Source organism: Embiotoca jacksoni, unplaced genomic scaffold (genome assembly GCF_022577435.1).
Source record: "Embiotoca jacksoni isolate LCO1_2020_lvr unplaced genomic scaffold, fEmbJac1.0.p SCAF_8, whole genome shotgun sequence".
NCBI lineage: Eukaryota > Metazoa > Chordata > Actinopteri > Embiotocidae > Embiotoca > Embiotoca jacksoni.
Window position 1 is genome coordinate 16975558 of NW_027185436.1, and position 20743 is coordinate 16996300.

Here is a 20743-nt window from a genome sequence, read left to right on the forward strand (position 1 = left end):
ACGAATATCAACACAACTTCTCACATTCCACATCTGGAGCTAATGTCATGAGCAACGATGGGAACACATGCGCCTGAAGAGCTCACCGGATCTTCAGGAAAACAAACTTTCCAGACACCAGAATTGCCGGGAAAGGTGAAGAACAGTGTTTGCGTCTTGTTCAGAGACTCGCAAAAGTGTCACAGAATGCAAAACATCTGCCTAAAAACAACTCAACCAAAATTAGTAGGTGCGGAGATAGAAGATTATCTTCAATCACCTCGACCACTGCCATCCAAGCCATTTTTTTTCCCTCCATTTTTCAGCAATGTGTTCCCCAGATGTTTATCCAGCCTTTATTAAGAAACATAAGGCCCTATAAATGGACTGCTGGCTGGCTTTAGCTCTCCCGGGGCATAAATCCCCTTACTTTACCTCATAGGCTTGCTGCAGTGGGGTAGTTGAACATGTTTTTTTTTCACTGTGCCCATGTGCAGCCAGCATTTCTCCCACTGGGTGAGAGTACAGAGACAGTAACATACTGTGAGAAAGAGCAAATGTCTTCAAAAAGTCTGAGCAGCTGTGAAGAAAGTGCTGCATTACAACAGTTCAAAAACACCACCCAAAAAATGTGTCACTAATTCATTGATAGGCCATCTATCATGAAAGTGTGTTTTGGCCCATGATGTGGCCCTTTCAAGTTCGATCCAAACAGACCACACAAATAACTGCTTCATAATTAAGATTATCAAACTAAACTGGCCCAGAGTTTGTACTGTCCAGTTCTCACAAGATGGGTTTTTTTCTCTTCATGGTGTTGCAGTATTTAAAGTGGGGACCCAGGCCACCAGGAACGCAGAGTCTGATATAAAATACTTAGAGTGTGTTACTGTTTATTCTACTTTTGCAAGTCCAAGTCAGCTGGACCATGTGCACAGGGTGGTGGTGGTGGAGGGAGGAAGAGTGAGCCAAACTGAGAGCCTGACTGAGTCTAATTTAAAGTGACAGAGTTGTGTCAGAGAGGCCGGGCCAGATGATGGCTACAGTCAGCCTGCCCTCTCACCGATCCTCCTAATGCTTTACAGAGAGGCACTGCTCAGCCCTCCACTACAGAGTTAAAGTAGATCAAGATGTAAACTTCTGACCTAACAAGCCTTATTACTGCAGCAAGTCCTCAACACAGTTAAAACCGAGGTCAGGGGGTCACGGGTGTGTGGGCCTGATCGGAATAGTGAACTCTTAGAAGCGATTTATTTTGTGATCGTGTCAATTACACAAATGAAACTGATTCTCTCAATCCTATTATAAAATGTGGAAACACTGCGGCTGCATTTTAATGGCAAAAGCTCTGTCAGCTGAAAATGCAACTACATTTTCTACCAAACCATGTATAGAGCATGTGAGGAATACTAGAAGTATACTGGAGTGACATCATGTGAAGCCACCATGTGATTCCAGTCAGTATTGCCTGCAGGTAACTCAGTAAGCCAAAGAAGACCAGTAGGATGATTACAATAATAATATCGTGACATTGCATTAGTTCAGAGATTACGATGAACTTTGTCACAACTCACAGAGTGACGGTCTTGTTGGGGAGCAAACTGGCATCCGGAAGTTCAATCAGCTCCTCCTTGCTGCAGCTGACCCTTCTCCCCACCGCCTGGACGCCGTGCGCTTTGGAGCGCTCGTCCGTGCAGCTGCAGCCGCTGCTGGCGGCGAGCAGCCCGGGACAAGCCTGGGAGAGCCTCGGCTCGGAGGCGGACAACAGGAGCAGCATCAGTACCAGACGCCCCGGCAGCACAGGGATGCCAAAGCCGGGCGCAAACATTGTCCTTCTGCTGGGTCTCACCTCAGCTGCACCCCCGCCTCCAGTCATCCCATATCTCCACTGTGACGCTTTCAGAGGGTGTAAGGAGGGCAAGACGAAACAAAATGATCTTTCAGGCCTTGAATGAATGGTAAAGTTTGAGATCCTTTGCTCAACAGTGAACACACATCATCCGGTCATTCCAGAAATATTCGGCACCTCTTATTTTCCAAGTGTCCCGTTATGTCATGGCAGCCGGGGCGCACAACTCCCTTTGGTCCAAATGGTTAACAAATCCAAAGGATGTGTCCATCCAAACAGCTGTACCAACCACAAAGAGCCGCAGAACTTTGTCTTAAAAAGTTGAAGGTTGTATTAAATACGGGAAGAGATTTACATCTCTTTTAGGATACTTGGGAGTGTCCAGGTTCCCGTCATCTCGCCCTCTAAAAGTTAATCCAGGAGTTGATAAGATTCACGATTGAGCGGTCACAACCAGAGCCACACTGTCATTTATATGAAGAAGTAAAGAAAAAAGGATGTTCTCTAGCTTTTGTCAGTTGTTTAGCGGCTCCTAAAACTTTTCCTTAGTGTTTTCTACGATCCCGGAGGTCTCCGTACTCTTACGCGCAATTTAAATCAAATTTAAACAGAAAAAAAAAAAAAAAAAAACCGTTCAGTTCGAACAATAAGCGAAGAAGCTGGTCATGAGCGGCTCCTGTGTAATTCCCAAAATCTAGCGGTTTTGCCTGCTTGCCTCTGTCACACTCAAACTCACTCAGTTACTACCCTAAGTGCGCCCATTCCGTCTTCGCCTGCGCTCTGGTCCCCGCGGTCCTAGTGCATAAGTCTTCGCCACAGTGAGACAGACAGGTTTCACACGTGACCAGCGAGGAACCCACCTGGACTCAATTTACACTTAACAATACAGATATTACAAACTGATCATATACTTGATGTAGACAGTATTGATTTGAAAAGGTAACGAGTAACTATCGTTGTGAAATAAATGTAGTAGAGTAGAAAGTCATATTTCCCTCCAAAATGTATGGAGTGGAAGTATGAAGTAGCATCAAATGGAAATACTCAAGTAAAGTACAAGTACCTTTAAATTGTACTTGAGTAAATGTACTGAGTAATATTCCATCACTGCCTTCATCAAAATTCATGACACGGTCCAGCAGGCAATTTTACATATAGTTTGCCTATGTGATTAAATAAACTGAATTAAAACAAAATAAAAATGCAAAATATAGTTTTGCATTTTTGCATTGCAGTTTTGCATTGTTAATGAAGCATTAACATTTTTAGGCTGTTGTTTTAGCACAATTTAGCACATTACAAAAATAACATTAAATATACAAACAATAAAATCATGACGGTAAAACATGATGGCACAAAAAAGCAATGATGATGAACAGAGCAGCATATTTGCTGAAAACACCGTCTGGTATGGGTCGTGTGTCATGCTGCTGTTGTTTAGCCGCCTGTTGGTTTGAACATGTCCTTTCCATGCAGGTTGTAGAAGACAGGAAGGTCTTGATTTCAATGTGTGCCCTGCACTTATGAATGAATGCTGAGAGCCTCTTGTGTATTGTGTGTTCCAGCAGATCAAAGGCTTCTCATTCAATCAGTGGGAAGTAGAGGAAGCAAAGATTTTTGTAGGTACCCTTCAGTAAATGTTATATTGTTACTGCAGAAAGAGTAGTGGTGGTATAGGAGAGTTTATATTGTACATTATAATTTTATGATAGGAGTTATATTTTTTTATTTCCTAGAGGCAGTCATTTTCATGTCCACTTGGAGGCCATGGACAACAGCGAGCTACCCAAAAAAACACTGCAATAGTTGATTTAATGCTAATTTTTTATGAAGTAATGGCCTCAGTTATAAGTGGCCGCATTGAAATAGGCCCTGAATACTGTTTAGCTTTTCCATGCCAAACTGAACTTGAGATTGAGTGTTGAACTTTGCTGTCAGAGTAGATCAAATATGAGCTAAAATATACTTGCATAACCAAATGCTTTGATTTTGTAAGAAAAAAAAAATATCCCAAAACTCAAAATCTTTTTTTGAAAGAATGATATTTGCTTAAAATATGCCACTTCCCTCCTGAAAGAATCCTTCCTCAAGATCTCCTGTTCACATTTTTCACCTGCGTGTATGGAAAGTTCCCAAAATACAGCAACAGATTCCCGTTTTAAAAATACTTTTTGATATACGAGAGGCCTGGGAGGACGGAGACCGTGGCGATTCAAATCTGGAGAGCATTTCAAAATATGAGAAGGTGAACCGGGAAAGCTCTTGAAAAGGGATTTTATGCAATTGAACTTGACATGTATTCACCGACATATCCAAAATTGCAGGCACCTCAGTCGTGCAAGCAGCCTGGCAGTATAATGGTGCACTGTGCTCTGACCCACACAGTGGACCCCCAGTTTGTTATTCCTGTATATGATACTGTAACACTGGAGCGCGCTCAGAAAGCCAGCATGATTATTGAAATAAAGCACAAGGAGTAGATGGGCGCCTGCTCAGCTCTGAAACAGAGGGCTGTTTATCCAAGCTGTTAAATAAGGCTTCAAGTACAACACCCCCCTCCAACTCCACAAGGCCCAAATCTCTCTCATCTGGAGAGCACAGTTTCCATTTTAAATGTCACGTCCCAAACTGCACATTACATCAAATTGTACTTAATGGCATCCAGACAAACTTTAATGTCGTTCCAACATTTTCCCTCCATGCACTCCACAGCCAACTCACTCCTTATAGCTAAGCAAGCAATCGCTTCTTCTCCCTGTTTCACATCTGGACTCCATTCCAGGTGGGGTATTGAGAAAGGGGAAAACATTGGGTATGAAAGGTGGAAAGCAGCTTGGAGGCTCAAAAAGTAGAACTGGGGTAATGTCTTAGTCTGGATTTTATGTTACGCAAGCTTTTGGGATGTTTGACAAGAGGTATGAGAGAGGTTTATTGATTCCTCTTGCTCGTGTTGTTCCCCAAATCCCACATTGCAGCAGAAATATCTAAAAACAGCGGGATCTATAGCGAAGTCAGAGAACCATACCAAGTGACTGCTGAGACTGAGGCAAAGCTCAGGATTGTGTTTCTGCCAATAGATAAACAAAAGAAAACCTCCAGCCGGGTAGCAAACACCCGGCCCTCTGTAGGGCCCTCGTCGTCTTTCCTGAGGAGCCTCTGACATCTAGTGGTGAGGACCAGCAGCACATGAGGCTCACCTCCTCTGAGCTCTTCTGAGCTCAGTCTACCAAGTCAGTTCTGCACTTCTGGGTATTTCCTGGATGAATGGTTTTCATTAACAGTTTATAGGGATGTTAAACCCACTCCGTTTACATTTTATGGGGTTATCAAATAATAATGTGCTGCCATATTTTCAACACCAAATAACTTTGTTTAGCGTACGGAATTATTAGGAGCAGCAGTAGACGTCACAGAAGTAGTGCTCATGCCAGCAGTTTCCCATTGAATTCAAATATGTTGCTGCATAGCTGTTTGAGGTTTATAAAAAATTGTTTTTAAATATAATAAATCCAAAATATTTTGCCATCCATATCAGCCATAACTTTAAAAGCGCTGGCAGGTATTAAGTATATTCAAGTATAATACAACAACCCAGCAAGAAATTCTCCCTTCATAACGATTATAATGTTCAGTTGTTAATCTGATTGAAGGTGTTGATTTATGTTCATGGTCACTCTGGAGACTGTGATTTGTGTGTTTCTTGAACTGCACACGGTCCCACTAAGAGGCGTTACTGATATTTCATCCCTGCCATTTAGTAGCAGTTATATGCAGTATGCCCACATATGGAGATTCTGTCCCACATTTTGATTGGCTCTACTTTTTAAGAATCAACTCTGCAGGACAGATACTTCTCTAAAACGTGACTGTCCCAAAGGCTGTGAAGAGAGCAGGGAAGGCAACCACGGAGGTCAGCGGATTGTGGTAGAAATCTGAAACTTCCGCTTCTTTTTGTTTTCAGGCTACTTGGGATGCATGGGAGTTTGGAAAGTTGCATTCAAATTAAATGTATTTGTTTAGTCTTACAAGGGTTTACTTGTAACCCGCATAGTATATTGAGTGTGTTTATTTTCTAAATTGGATAGACGTAATTTTCAACTACCTCTCAGCACTGGTAACAAACCGTCTCTTTGCCCCACATTTGGCTGGTTGGGATCTGGTCACTCTATACTGAACATTATAATCCTTATGTTTATTGATGGACTGTAACACGCAATAGTATAATAACTGAGGAAACATCGTCAGATGACACAATTCAATTAAAAAGTTGTCATTGTCAACCCAGCCCGCTCCTTTGCTTAATATTTTGTGGGTGACACCCTGCTTGCTGCCAAACCTGTTTTCCTAAAGCGGAGAGTCCTCTCCCAGTTTTCTAATGCGCTTAACTCAGTCTTGTAATTATTATATTGAAATGTGTGGAGTGAAAGACAAATCAGCTCCTGGAACAAGAAGCAAACGGACAACTTTCTACCCAACTAATGCTCAGCTGTAGATGATCTGTGAAGTCTGTTCTATGTGCAGAAGGTCTCGGTCCTCGTGCTTCGTGCATACGTGGTCAAACCGAGGTCATCCGTTGCAATCTTCACAAGTGCTGCCAAAACAAGTAGCAGTAGGACAGCAGCAGTCAATCCTTTTTCATGACATATTTGTCTCTTAAAATGACATCCATGAATTTGTATGGCTATTTTTTTTTTCTAAACAAAGAATGCTGATTGACCCTGTTTAAATCTAGTTTTAGATTTAAATGTGTGGTTTCACAGCAGCTATTTAGTCAAGTCATGACAGGAAAATCGCAGGTGTGATCAATCAAATGAATGGCTTCATACCACTCGGGATGGCTGCATCGTTAATGTAGTTGGCTACACCTGTGTTTTACTGCCAAAACACAACAAGATGCAAAATATCAGCTGTGGGAATTTTTTTTAATTTCACTATGAGCAACATCATTACTATGGGGCAATTATTTTATGACCATGTGCTATTTAAAAAAAAAAATAGGCAAAACTGCTCAAGTTAAAAAAAAAATCATACACCTGAATGGTAGAGACATAAAATAATTCTCATTTAAACCATGCTTGATGGAGTAGTATAGTGTGATTTAAAAATCCTTAAAATATTCCCCAAAAGTTATCCAACATGTAAGAAAACATGAACACTTCCTATTTCAACATAATCATCGGCACTGAAGAAGCTTGAGGTTGTGTGATTTTTATTAAGTGTCACATGAAATGTGAACATTGTAGTGGATCTCTGAGTACTGCTGTAACTGGACAAGTGTAGTATCATCAGTTCGTTTCACACTAAATGTCCTGTGCATACATTATGCATTTTAAATGATCTATATTATAGAATACAATTCAATCACAAAAACATCAAAAATATTTGTATATCGAAAGAATCACTAGTCCCTCAAAAGCAACAAAACAGCCAAACAAGTCGGCAAATATGTTGTTGTTGTTTTTTTTTTCATTATTTCTGCTCATAAATTCAGTTTACAAAAGAAATACAGAAAAACTCAAGGGCTTTTGGCCTGACTCCAGCGCAAAATTCACAAACTCATTTGTGTCTCTAGCAACTTGGACCCCCCCTTCTCCCTTTCTCTCACTCGCACTCATGCACACACACACACACACACACACAGTCACGCACACAGATGCAAGGAAGGCATGCAGAAGCCACCACACTTCTGCATGTGAAAGCATGCACCCATATACACGCTCACAGCACTGTCTGTGTACAGTACACATTTGTAAAATGGCATGCAGTTTAGGTTGTATTTTGGTCCCTTTGCGTCAGCAGGAAATTCAAATGATGATCCTGATCCTCGGAGAGTCGGTCCTGTCGAGTTTGTCTAAAGCCTTGGTGTTATGTAAATCTGGCCTTAGTACAATGTGATGTGGCTTGAGTCCATGGCAGCTGTAAATTATAGAGCGAAGAATAACCTAGAGAGACCTTGGAGGCTGGGCCATACGAAAAATAAAGTCCCAATTCTCATAGTTACAAGAAAGGCAAGAAAGTGTATCATAATATTGCAAAGTATGGTTAAATGTGATCAAAAAAGAAAATCCTCCGCCATGTCGTTGATTAAAGTCCACCTCCATGCATCATGCCAAGGTCTATGACTGAGTCAGATGAGGTGGAGTTTCAGGCAGACAAGCAGCACTCGATGTCCAGAGTGGAGGGGGGGCGGCAGAACTCATTGGCGAGGGGACACGGTGGCTCGGGGGCAACTCCCTGGGCCCTGGTACCTCTCTTTGGCGTGCTTCTCACAGTACATCACGTCTCCAACCCAAAAGTGACCTCTCATCCTGAGGTTAAGACCACAGTCTGTGCAGGTGTAGCACTCTGGGTGGCGGAAGCGGTCGTCTGTGATGCGCACGGCCTGCGTGCTGTGGAAAGATGACACCCAGACAAATACATGAGTCGGTCTGGCAACGGGACAAAAGGATTTTCCTCATTTGCAATTCATATCCGCTCGAGAGCTGCAAAAGGTCAGCACAGATAAACATCACTTTAAATGACTACCCGGCAAAAAATATTAGCATATTTATTTCATAAACAACATATTAACAGTGTAATCTGTCAGTGCAGCCTTGTCTGTTTGAGATTCTTCTCAAATAAGTGGCAATATCTGAACTAAAGGCTGATAACTCAAGAGTCAGCCTAACAATGGTTATTCCATTACATCTTTTCTTGCAGGTCAAATAACCATTATAACTCGCACACCTAAGTTGTCCCAGTGAGAATGTAACTGCATGTGACCGCACACTTACCCAATGGTTGTGCCACACCTCTCACAGGTGTGGCATTTGTTGCCTCCTCCAACTGTTGTGCTTGGTTTGGGGGCGTTGGGTGAAAGTTTCCCTGGAAACCGCAGGGCTGCCTCTGGAGACAAAACACACACAGGAACAGAGCTGCTCATCCGGATGTTCTGACATGCTTGCGTCTCACAGTTCATCGCATTTACATTCTGTTTCTCTTCACTGCTGTCTGTCGGCGGAGCTCGTTTGTTTTTCCCTACCAGTCATCGCTGGCTCATCACCCAAAAGGACACGCTTCATGAAACGGGCTTCCAAACATTGGTCATTATCACGTCATGAAAGAATGTTATCGCTGTCTGGATTTATTTTCACCGTCATTTATCAAAGCAAAGGGGGGAAAGGAGGACATATGCATTCCATGATTTGATGTTCACAGTATGAAATGCACACAAGAGGGCTGTTCGCTTCATCCAGCACAGGTGACGACCATACGGAAGTCAGTAACTCTCACTCCCTTGTTCTGCAAGATGCGAAGTTGACGGTGATGGTTTCAAGATGGAGGTGCAGCCAGAAAATAGGAGTAAGAGAGGATGTAAATGACGTTGAATTTGACATTATATAGACAGATCCTGAAAACGGGGGATATGAGTTATTCCACATCTATGAAACATATACAGTCCAATTGCCTCTGTGCCCCTATAAAATGTTTTCATGTTCTAACCATTAACTGGATATAAAAGTGGACCTGGCCTTCAGGTCTGAAAAGTGAGGCATATGTGGAAGTGCCTTAAACTGCAATACCACTGAAGGCCACTAGGGATTGGCTCCAGAAAGGCCCTGGCTCCATAGACTCCCATTGAACTTCTCTAACGAAATACAAAGTCAATACATTTTTCACTCAAGTCATTTTGGTATCTTTCGCTAAAGTCTATCCATCTTATTAGTTTTATAGCGATCCATCTGAAAATAATGCTATTATTTATTTGATATTAGGCCTCAAAAAGATGTACGTTTTGGGGCCTGTCTGATAAATTGACAGGCATGTGGTGCAGTCAGAAATGGATTCTTTCTCTTCACACTTGTGCTCATTTGTTTGTAATGGAGAAGGGCTTCTAACCTTTCTCGTCAGCCTCGAGGACCTCTTGCAACATTTTAAAGGTGTTGGACTGACGAGGCGCAGTGCGGGACTCCTTATTCTCCTGGATCATCTTGTACACCTCTGAGTCCTTGTCGAATCTCTGCATGGCGAAGTCAGAGCTGGAACTGCTGCAGAAGGAACCAATAACAATATGTCAGAGGTCATTACATTCATACGAGTTAGAACACCACAGGTAAGAGGCCAAACAGTGTCCCATCACACATTCGACAGGATTCACCGACTATCGCCTTACAAGAGGGGCTGTTCTATCTCAGTTGAAGCTGTGTGTGTGTTTGAAGCTAAATCACAGTGGTTAAATCTTTTCAGCCATCTTGATTGGGTAAATGAAGCAGAAAATGTCTGAGACGAGGCATTGTACAAAATAACTTTCAACTAAATTGTCTTCTGAGCAGCAAAGTAACAAGAAAAAACTACTCCTAACTTTGCATCGTGTGGCCATTTGTATACAGTCAACACATTGCAGTCAATACACAGGGCCGAGGAAGCAGGGGAGAGGAAGCTTTAACTCGAGGGCAGTAGACCCTGTCAGCTAACCGATAAATTAGCACAAAGAACAGTGGCTCATTCTACAAGCAAATTCTTTACCCCCAGTGTGGTGGAAAAGCAGTTACTCTTTACTGCTGCTGTCATCGATGCGTGGTTGAATATCAGTTCCCCCTCACGCCTTCCCCAGCTGAAGAAAACTCGCATCGACATCCACAATGACAGATGGATTGGTAAAAGAGGCACAAAGACACAAAGTTCTGTTGTCGTGCCCGTGTATTTGTCTGGAGGGATCTGTGAGTGTTTGCTGTCAGCAGGAACAGGTTGGATAGGTACACACAAGTCAGGCCAGGTGTGGTTCCTTCCACCTGCAGCCAGAACTGTCAGCCAGAATCAGTCGGCTATACTGACACCTACGGTGTAAGGAATCTGCTGCAAGACAATGGCCTCAACCTCAACACTGCCGTGATCGAACATACCGATGTAAACAGTATTTGGGTATATTGTTGTACGAAGACAAACTTACACTCCAAGTAAGTGTCTGACGGTTTCATCTGCACTCGCGCACACTGGAGTTGAAATAAAACAATGAATATGAAGTTAAAAAGTAGAGTCTCAGCTCTAGATTAGTTTACAGCGCAGTGATTGTAATACTTCTTAAATACTAGGTTCCCAGTTTATGAGAATGATGATACAAATTAATTACAAAAAATTGTGTCAGTTTTAATCTTTAGTATTTATGAGAAACAGACAGATTTGCTTGTTTCTGACTTCTGCCTTCGGTCTATGAAACTGGAGTTGGATTGAAGTCAGGTGACAGACTTGGCCAGTTAAGAACATTTCGCTGTTCGGCCAGAAAAAAAGAAAAGAAAAAAACTCCCTGGTTGCTCAGGATTTATGTTTTGGATCACTGTCCAGCTGCATTGTTTTAAAACTGGAGGGCCGTGCATGTGGAGGGCTTTTGAGAACAGATTTTGAATTGTCATTGTGTTGCAGATGAAATGACATCATGTTAAGAGAGCTTTGATAAGCTTCATGCATGCCTGTGTATACGTTTTTGATTGTTCTTGACTGTATTTCAGCTGCAGGAGTTTCCCACCAAATGAACCTGGCTGTAACAGGACATGGCAAACAGACAGGACAACAAATACGTGGACGAAGCAAATGCTCAGACCCTTTTCCTCCGCATCAATGAACATGGTTCAAATTGAAAACAGACCACTGAAGCACACCCTCCAAGTTTTCCACATGCTCAGCTCCACCCTCAGCAATCCATTTCCCCTTTTTTTGTTTCGCTCACCATCTCTTCTGACATGCAATCTCAAAACAAATGGAAAGTCTAGGTCAAATGGGAGGGAAACAAATAACAGAACTGAGGGTCAGAGAGAATGGCATGCATCTGAACAAGCAGTCGAGTGCATGGGTTTGTGGTGGAAGCACATACACTTCACGAAGTATCAGAACAGAGTAGTTCCTGGAGACCCCTGGGAGTTGTGCTTTCAATGTTCTCGTATCTATACAGCATCTCCAACTGAGACAAATGTGTTGCCGTTTTCCATACCCAGACTTGGCACAGGGGAGCAGCGATAATAATCAAGTCATGGCAGGGGCACAAAATACATGTCGTCAAAACAAATCTAAGATCACAAAGCTAAATTCCAACCGCATTTCTCAAACCGGTTTCCTTGCAGTACAAGATCGAAACCAATGTCAGATCATTTTAACAGAAGAAATCAAAAAGACAAAACTCAATGACAAGACTCACCTCAAAGAGAAAAGAAAAAAAAAAAAAAAAAAAGAGGGAACAAAGCGAGGGAGCACAACTCCAGCACCGCTCCTATTATTTCTAACACTGCCACAGCAACTCAGAACATACACGAGAAAAAACAATATTAACACACAGGCAGATGCAGAACACACACTTCTATCTAAACCAGACGAGACAGAAAAACAAGAGCCTGACTGAAAGGTGTGCCCCTGGGCTGAAACTCATTGGCCACGCGACATGAAGGGGTGGGTAAATGGGTGTCACTGAAACTGTGATTGGCTGGGGAGGAGCAGGGAGAGCCTTGCTGTGCAGACGGGGGGGCTCCAGACTGGGGGCCAATCAGGGGGAGAAGTAAAATCAGTCTTTTTGGGGAATATAGGGTGTTTGGATATGACTGCAGCTGCTGACACGTCATTTTACTTAGCCGAGGTTACCCAGGAGTGGGGCGGGGGAGGACTGGGTCCAAAGTCAACCATTCTGCTCTGTTAAAACACAGGCACCAGGTTCTCCAGAGAGCCCGGACTCAAAGGATCATGTGAGAGACGAAAAGAAACATTTTCATTTCTGCTGGGACAAAAAACATTCCAAACAATGTATTGAAGGAAGCACCTGCACGCTGGAAATTAGTGAAACTGCTGCTACATCACCTCATCGGAGAGGTCGAGGAAGTGAAAAGCAAATTGCGGCACTGATGAGGGACACAGCATGGCGTTTCCCAAAGGTTGTAAACTGATTTGTAGTGGTCGACTCCAAATGCACCTGCAAACCGCTCGACACAGCGAGAGTCAGCTGCACAACAGCAGTGCATTTACGAGCCGACTCACAACTGTACAACAAATGAATTATTTAGTTTGACGGACTTCTCTGTAAATTTGCAATTTAAGTTATCTTTCTTCACACACAGCAATCGATAACTGCAAATATACAAGGGAATGTTTCCAGAAGAGACCACTGAGATTCAACCAAATACAAATCTAAGAGCTGCCCTGCATTACATATTACTTTTGTCAAGCTAGAGTAGGCCAATTTTTGTATAACAATAATACTGAGTTTGAGTTATCAGAGGAGATAACACTTTCATAATCCAGAATACCATAAATCTGTGGACTTTAATATTATCAAATAGTTAAATTAACACCCTTCTATTGGCGTTTGAAATATATACACGTTTTACAAGCTTATACTGAACCCTTTTCCGAATAAATCACAGTCAAATTAAATGTGTGCACTTTGGTAAGGCTCATATGCTGTTTGAAACATGTGCCATTAATGGTCAAAAGAAATACACCATGAATACTGATATGTTCCTGTGCAGATTTCAGGCAATGTCAGCAAACAATGATGGTGTGCATCAGAGTGTACATGTGTTGGACGGACAGGAACATCGTCGCTCACCACTTTGTTTTTGTTCAGCATGTACACAGATACATAGAAAGCTGATGATGAAATCACTCACTCAACATCTAAGAAACTGCTTAACCATTTGTATGCCATACAGACACACATGATCACTTCAAGTCTGTGACATGCGTGTCCAAGCCCTATTTTCTGTGTACACCCCGGTATGAATGAAGCGCTGGGTGACACCGATTTCTTCAAGTCTGTGAGTGTAGCCTCTACAGGCCTGTAGGTGGCAGTAGTGTGTAAATGTACATACTAGTTAGGACACAAACGTGCGACTGTGAAATATATGAGGAAGCTTCAGGTTGTGTTGTGCACTCTAATTTCTAAAGAGTCTATTAAGATTTTAAGGTCAATTTTTTAAGGTATTTGTATAAATATTTGTATTAAATATAATGTAAGCACTGACCATTTTATACTTATGTAGTCACTTTGTAAAATATTTTTTTACCTGCGTCGAGGGGACATTGACACGTCCCGATCGATGGGGCTGTGGGGTGAGTAGCGTCCCGGTGGGGTTGGGGTCCTGCTGGACGCAGAGTTATTTCTGTAGTCTGAAGGGGAGAACTCCTGTGGAGGAAGAAGAAAACAATGAGGAATGCAAGAGATGGTGAGTAAGCATGGAAATCAAACTTTCTGCAGCAGCTGAAACCAACATCGCAGTCCAGAAGAGTCTACTGAGACAGTGTGTAAGTGCTTAGACCATGATGCAATGTGACCGTAAAAGAGACACAAAAAGGGGCACGTTCAGTTCAGAGGCAGGAATTCACTGGCAACGTTTCTGGATCACTGCTTCTCCAAGCACTGTATTGGCGCTGAACATGTAGTGTCCTTATTTCATGAAGCTCTTAAAAGGGCACTGTACTGCAAGACAACCTGGAATCATCTCAGATATATTCAGTCAACATGAAAACAGCAGAGATCTATCAGTGCTTTAAATGAGCTCCAGATGGAGAAACATCATGTATAGAAAACTGGAGATTGTTTTTTGTACTTGATCACAACTGACTGAAACCTTGAGAAGTTATTTCAGTTTCAAGCACCCAACAGCCAACAATACTTTGTCATTGTTTGGTTGTTTTTGGTGCCCTGAGATTTCAACGTTTTTACTGCATGAGTCACACCCAACATTCCTGTTTTCCTGGCTGTTCCTGATAATCAGTTCAGTCACAGCAACCTACATTAAAATGCTATCTTGATTACCATTAATAATCAGAGCTGTACTTCGGCCCCTTAGCAGATAGATGATGGACAACATGGCAACAGATGTTTGGCACTAACTGCCGTGTGGGTTGGATGGGAAAGGCAGGGCAAGCATGTACTTCAATAGGTCCCAGACGCTGTGCAAATCTCTCAATTATTCATGCCAGTTAAATACTGTCACCTGTCATGGAATGAGAGAAAACAATACACACACAATCAAAGAGAACATTTACTGCACAAATACTGTAATTCAGAAAGAAAACTGACAAAGTCCCAGTTATGTGAATAATATTTGACTTCTGACAGAAGAGGGCGCTACGTACCTACTGAACACAAACTAACATGTATCAATGACTTGTAGCTGTTCTTAGCAGAAGTAGAAAGTCAGTAGAACACAGTTACATCATGAAGTGCAAAGGTTGATTTATTTCACTTTAATTATGTCATATGGAGAGAGCCACTAGTAAAACTGACACCAGACACAAAACCACAGTAAACACTCAGCACACCTGGACTGAACCTGCACAGCCCATAAATCCTTCCAGACTCTTTTACTGTCAGGAATCCCAGCAAACAAATTGTTTTTAACGCCAACACTATCTGGTATCTACCCATGTCCAAGTATAGCATTGAACACTTACTGAACACAAACAGTGTGTTCCTGAGCTGAAATATTCAAACTAACAAGGCGACTTTAAAGAGAAAAAAAAAAAAAAAAAAAAGAGAAAAAAAAAAAAAAAGGAGCCTCACAACTTTAAGTTTGCTGGGGAAACAAAGTTATTACTTCATTTCAGGCCTGTGCACAGTCCAGGAAAACTCACTCTGCGAATCAAATCAGCCCAGACAACTCAAGAGTACAGCTTTCAAAATAAAGCTCTCCGGGTTTTTCACCCTCAACTGTCACCAGCTGGCATCAGTGTTACACAGGCTCCATCCAAAAGAGAAAAGGCTCCACCCGACTCTTTGAACCGGTACATGTCTGAGACTCAAGATGAAGCTGCTGCTGGAGCTCGATGCCGACATAGTGGCATGGATGGAGTCAAAAGATTTGTGTGTCCAATGCCAGCACCCGCTTCCAATTCAGCAACTCTTTGAACAATGTCTCTGTTCTCAATTGAGTCCAATTTTCCTCTTCTTTTTCCTTAGTGAGTGGGCAGATTAGTGGTGCATGCCAGGAAGCCTTTACCAAAAACGATCATTGGAACGTCTCCCTGCGATTGCTCCCAGGATAAACCCAGACTAATAACTCCAGGCTCATAAGACCACGTATTTCATATCATCAGAGTACAAGAATAGAGACGTCCACGTCCTCTCCTGCTGTGAACCAATCTTAAGGGCATATATGTGATGGACATACTTACTTTAGAGAGTCTTTCAGGAAGACCGAGTGAAGCCAGACAGTATGTGCATATGAATCCACACTAATGCAAACCAAGCGTATGTTACATAAGTGTCTGGCTACTGGACGTGGATCTTCACTCTCTCCAACAGAACTAGAATTTACGGAGAAAATCACAACTCTGATCTATGGGACTCAAGAGGAATGCAATGAAGTAAAGAAAAACAAAAAGAAAGGAGAGGGAGAAAAAACAAGCTATCCACTGTGACAGGCAGTATGCAGCTGTGATTGAGCTTGACCTTACAAAGCTCAAAAAAAAACTTTGTCTGCACACCCAGAGCAGCTTTCCCATCACCATCATCCATCCTGCAGTATCCAGAGTTTTCTTGCAGTAACCATGGCAAGAATGGCGCTGGCCTTTAACTCGGCTCCCCACAAGATCTTTGTTTGTATAATTAACACTGTTCCTTTGTAAGCTACCAAACCATTACACGGCGCTACAATGCATTTGGTAAACTGCACCCTGGCAGTGCCAACAATGCCCCCGTGTTTAATGCACCGACAAACTCAGGGAGGGGCACAGGCGAGCGGAGGGAAGCCTGTCATTTGGTCTTGAATGAGAGCATGGTCAGAGATGGGAGATACCACTGGAGAAAATCATCAGCCAATTCTCTGTGGTTCCTGCGGCTGGCGATAGGAGGAAACTCTGATTAAAGCTGCGCTGAACTGTAATCAGGAGTTCATAGTCAACAAACCCAAGATCATTAGGGCAAGTCACTGGTATGCTGCACTGGTTTTAAGCTGCATATACAATAACACATCAAGCTATTCACTTTACAACCAGTAAGGCTGCCACAGTTTCTTTTTTACTGAAGAGGATGTACGAGTACATGCAAAGACTCAGAAACGCACAAAAAGGCATTGAAAACGGATTATAAATCTGCTTTTCATGAGTAATAAGGTCCTACACAAACAACATTTTCTACCAAAGTCACATGAGAGCGGTGGGCGGGGTTTGGTTGGAAAACCCTATTTCCATACACCAATCCAAACTAAGCGCCACCTGAATCAAAATGTGACGACAGTTGAATCGTTGTTTGCTCATGTTTCCATGCTGCTCTCAATTAAATCTGACCAAACCACAACCACACTGTCTTCAGCCAATTGGCAGAGTTTTTGATAGTTAACCGTGATAACTATTAATCAAAAATAAAAAAGTTTTTAAACTTTGATTATTGCATATTTGGTGATGTACTGTATATTAAACATTACAGAAATACATTTTCGAGACAAAACTAAACAGAAAAAGGCTTTGGGGGCTTACATTTAGAAATTGTACTTTCTGCGAGATGTGTTCCTCTGCAGCAGTAATAAGACAGCTGCAGAAAAGATGTCAATGTTGAGCTGTGGAAGGATGTGATGAAGTCTGCTTTTTATTTGAATCATTGATCCATTCTGTATACTCTCGTCATCCGTGGCAGGGGCGAGTGGGCAGAAGCCTATCGCAGCATGCTTCGGGAGAGAGACGGGGTACACTATTGTGTTTCGTTTCTGGGATTCAGCTTCGATTTTAAGTAAAAGTACGTACATGTAATGTGTCACCTCTGGTGTGCCTGCTCCATTCTGAAAGTACTTCACTGATAATATCAAGCAACGGCAAGCCACGTCTCTCAAAGCATAAAGAGAGTCTCCAACTGCGCAATTATGTGCGTTTTACATATCTCTGCCAATTCAATTTATTGATTTAATGCCACAAGAGATAAAAAAAAAAAAAAAAAAAGATCCCTCAAATAAATCTGTTTTTAACCATCCATTTTTATGCCTCAGTGATGGTGAGAGCCGTGGCCAGAGGCTTTATGTTAGTGAGCACAATATTTTAGGAATGTCTTGAGGGAATTTCATCAAATTTGGCACAAACGTTTATTTGGTCCCAAGGAAGAAATTATATGATTTTGGGGGTCAAAGGTCACAGGTTACAGTCACAGTGACCACGCACTGTCCCATTCTTGAGAATGCGATATCTTAGGAATGCTTTGAGGGAATTTCACCAGATTTGGCAGAAACGCTGACTTCGACTGAAGGATGAACTGATTAGGTTGTGATGGACAAAGGTCAGGGATCATGGTGAGTGTGACTTAATGTCTGCCCCATTACTGTGAACGGGATATCTTAGGGACAAACATGGATGCAAACTGAAACTTCATGGGTTGGCAAAGGCGTACAGCCACGGGGTAGTAATTAGTTAAAAATGTCCTATAGACCAAGTGTGTGGCTTATGTTCAAAGAGAGGCTTGGTAAAGGAGGGGGAATTATAGAAAAACGGTAAAAAATGTCAATCTATCCCTGTAAAACATAAAAATAACACTTTTTTTTTTTTTTTTAATGGCTGGCCACTTAAAGACACAAACAGGAAATGGTAAACTGAAGTGGGGGCAGCTGTTTCAGATCAAGACCCATGGGAGACATCGGGGACAGTGCCAGCAGAGGAGCCTTCAGTCTGGCTCCAAGCAAGCCACTCTGCATCATCATTACCACCCTGCAGCTTCAATTACAGGGCACTGGGCAGCAGCACATCGGAGCAATGCCTAGAGGAGCTGATATTTTGGGAAGCCTGGTGCTGCTGTAAGAAAGTGCCATAACTGCTCCTTCACTGACTCCACCAACAGACATGACTGCTGTACAACAATGAGGCAGGGGACACCAGACATCCTGGGCTGGGTAATAATCAGAGCTGTGTACAGTGTTTCCTATCCAGCAGTGTGCACTGGTGCAGGTCCTATGAGCAAAGACCTGAGGCTGACAGTAACCTACTCGTTATCCACTGTCACTGATGGACCCTGCCTTGTAATTATGTCTGAGCTACGGTGCATTACTGTGTCCGCTTTCTGTAACAAATAAAACACAAAATATGGTCAAACACGGGACATCGTCATATCAGAATTAATATCATTAACATTCTTTACCTGTTTTTATTAACTTGCATCTCTCTGCTGCTTTATGAAAGGTCTTAGATCTCAGACTATGGAGCTGATTGCAATAATGATGTGACTAGGAAAGTGGGCTGATGGGTACATCGTGACTACAGCTCCTGTAGAAGCTGCTTTAAGTGATGAGCCCCTTTCCTCTATTGTACACGAGTAAATCTAACATGTGCTACAAATAAACTGTATAGAGGATTTGATTTTCTAATCTTTCGGCATGCTTACTTGTTCTTTTTTTTTAAAGTCCATACCGCAGTCCATGGGGAAGGCTTTAGAAGTCAAGCTGATTCTTCTCAATCCTCTATGATGCCTTCAACAAATAAATTCTTGGCATGGGCTTACGTAGTGCAGCATTCAATAACATGGAATAAAGTGACAGATCTGTGTGATTGCAGTGCTAATACTGTGCCTCCTCCTCCTCCTCCTCCTCCTTTCTCCATTCGTTCACCAGGGCCACACACCATCAGGCTGCTCCAGATATAAACCATATGTACAGGATTAGAGGCCAAATGAACAGCGGAGAGAAGACGACAACAGGATGACTGTGAACATACAGTAACTCACTTTGTGCATCGCTGCCACTTTCAGTTACAACAGAGCTACATTTAGTTTGTGGCCGAGAGACTTTAATTTTCACTCACTAATCCTAAATCAAAATCACGGCCAAAATAAGACGCTCTCATACACATATGAATGTACAAGTGTACGCTCCAAGACAACAAGCACATCATGAAAAAGTTATTCTGTGTTGTAATTTTAGTTACATGATTCCTGAAACTCAGCACATGAAAAATGTGGATAAACTTAATGGCACAGTGAATGCTTTCAGACCCTGAGAGAGGCCAAAGTAGTCTCATGTGATCATAGTGTAGGTGGTCTGAGGGGGGCACTCACCCACTCTGCCACCAAAACTCAGAAACACAATAAGAGATGAATACGAGTGTTGAGTGTTTACTTATACACGAACGGCGCTATGAGCAACACATTTTTTCATCCCTATTAAATTCCCCACAAGGCTCCGACTGGAGCAGTGTATCAAGCTCATTAGACATCTGGACTTCATTATGGTTGGACAAAAAAAAAAAAAAAAATATCGCTGAATTTGAAGACACTACTTTTTTATGGTCACCCAGAAACCTCGCTTCAACATGGGTCAAAAAATGGACAGTAACAATCAAAACAAGCTGCCTTTAAACCAAATGTGCTGATCAAAACTGTCGTAATGAGCCGGTAGGTCGAGATATGGTGTCACATCATTCGGACTCACGAACAGTAACTCCACTGTGTAACATAGCACTCCAAATTATAATGCAATACGATATGGTGGAGCACTTCCTAGTACTCATATTTCAACGGGAATTTCCACTAATGGCTAAAACATAAATCTAAAATGTCAGCAGGCTATGCAGTTATGATGCCTGAGTGTAGCAAAATTATTCTCCACTGTTAACTGCAGCATTTTACCAACTTAACAATTATGATTTATGACCAACAAATGCAGCCCCAGTAACCATTACCCTAAAACAGACTGTAGGTGTTGTCCTGTGTAAAACTAGGGGGAATATAGGATACAAATGTCTGTTTTTGTTGGCATGAATACAGAGGGGCAGTTATTCACGTCGCTCCCTTGACAACAACTTTTGGAATGTTGACATACGACTCAACCACCTTCGTAAACAGCCCCAACTAGTAAAAAGGCCCATCTCTCGTGGCCAACATTTCCCCATAAAATTCGCAGGGCCAACTGTCCCCATGAGTGCACCCGGAGGCCTGGAAAGCACGGGGAATCAAAAGTGCCCCAGTTTGCTTTTCCACTCCGG

General features: G+C 42.4%; 2 protein-coding genes across 2 annotated transcripts in view; both read right to left on the bottom strand.

Annotated features, from left to right (window-relative positions):
• adgra2 (adhesion G protein-coupled receptor A2) overlaps nt 1-2503 on the bottom strand; it is a 38633-nt gene extending 36130 nt beyond the window's left edge. The window contains exon 1 of the mRNA XM_069139119.1: nt 1554-2503. Within this exon, the coding sequence (XP_068995220.1) occupies nt 1554-1855 (302 nt within the window). The 5' untranslated portion in view covers nt 1856-2503. The remainder of the gene's footprint in view (nt 1-1553) is intronic.
• Nucleotides 2504-6731: 4228 nt separating this feature from the next.
• The window catches only part of pdlim2 (PDZ and LIM domain 2 (mystique)), a 35330-nt gene continuing 21318 nt past the window's right edge, over nt 6732-20743 (bottom strand). The window contains exons 7-10 of the mRNA XM_069138851.1: nt 13852-13970; nt 9707-9855; nt 8602-8713; nt 6732-8217 (exon numbers count right to left, since the gene is read on the bottom strand). Of these exons, the coding sequence (XP_068994952.1) occupies nt 8025-8217; nt 8602-8713; nt 9707-9855; nt 13852-13970 (573 nt within the window). The 3' untranslated portion in view covers nt 6732-8024. The remainder of the gene's footprint in view (nt 8218-8601; nt 8714-9706; nt 9856-13851; nt 13971-20743) is intronic.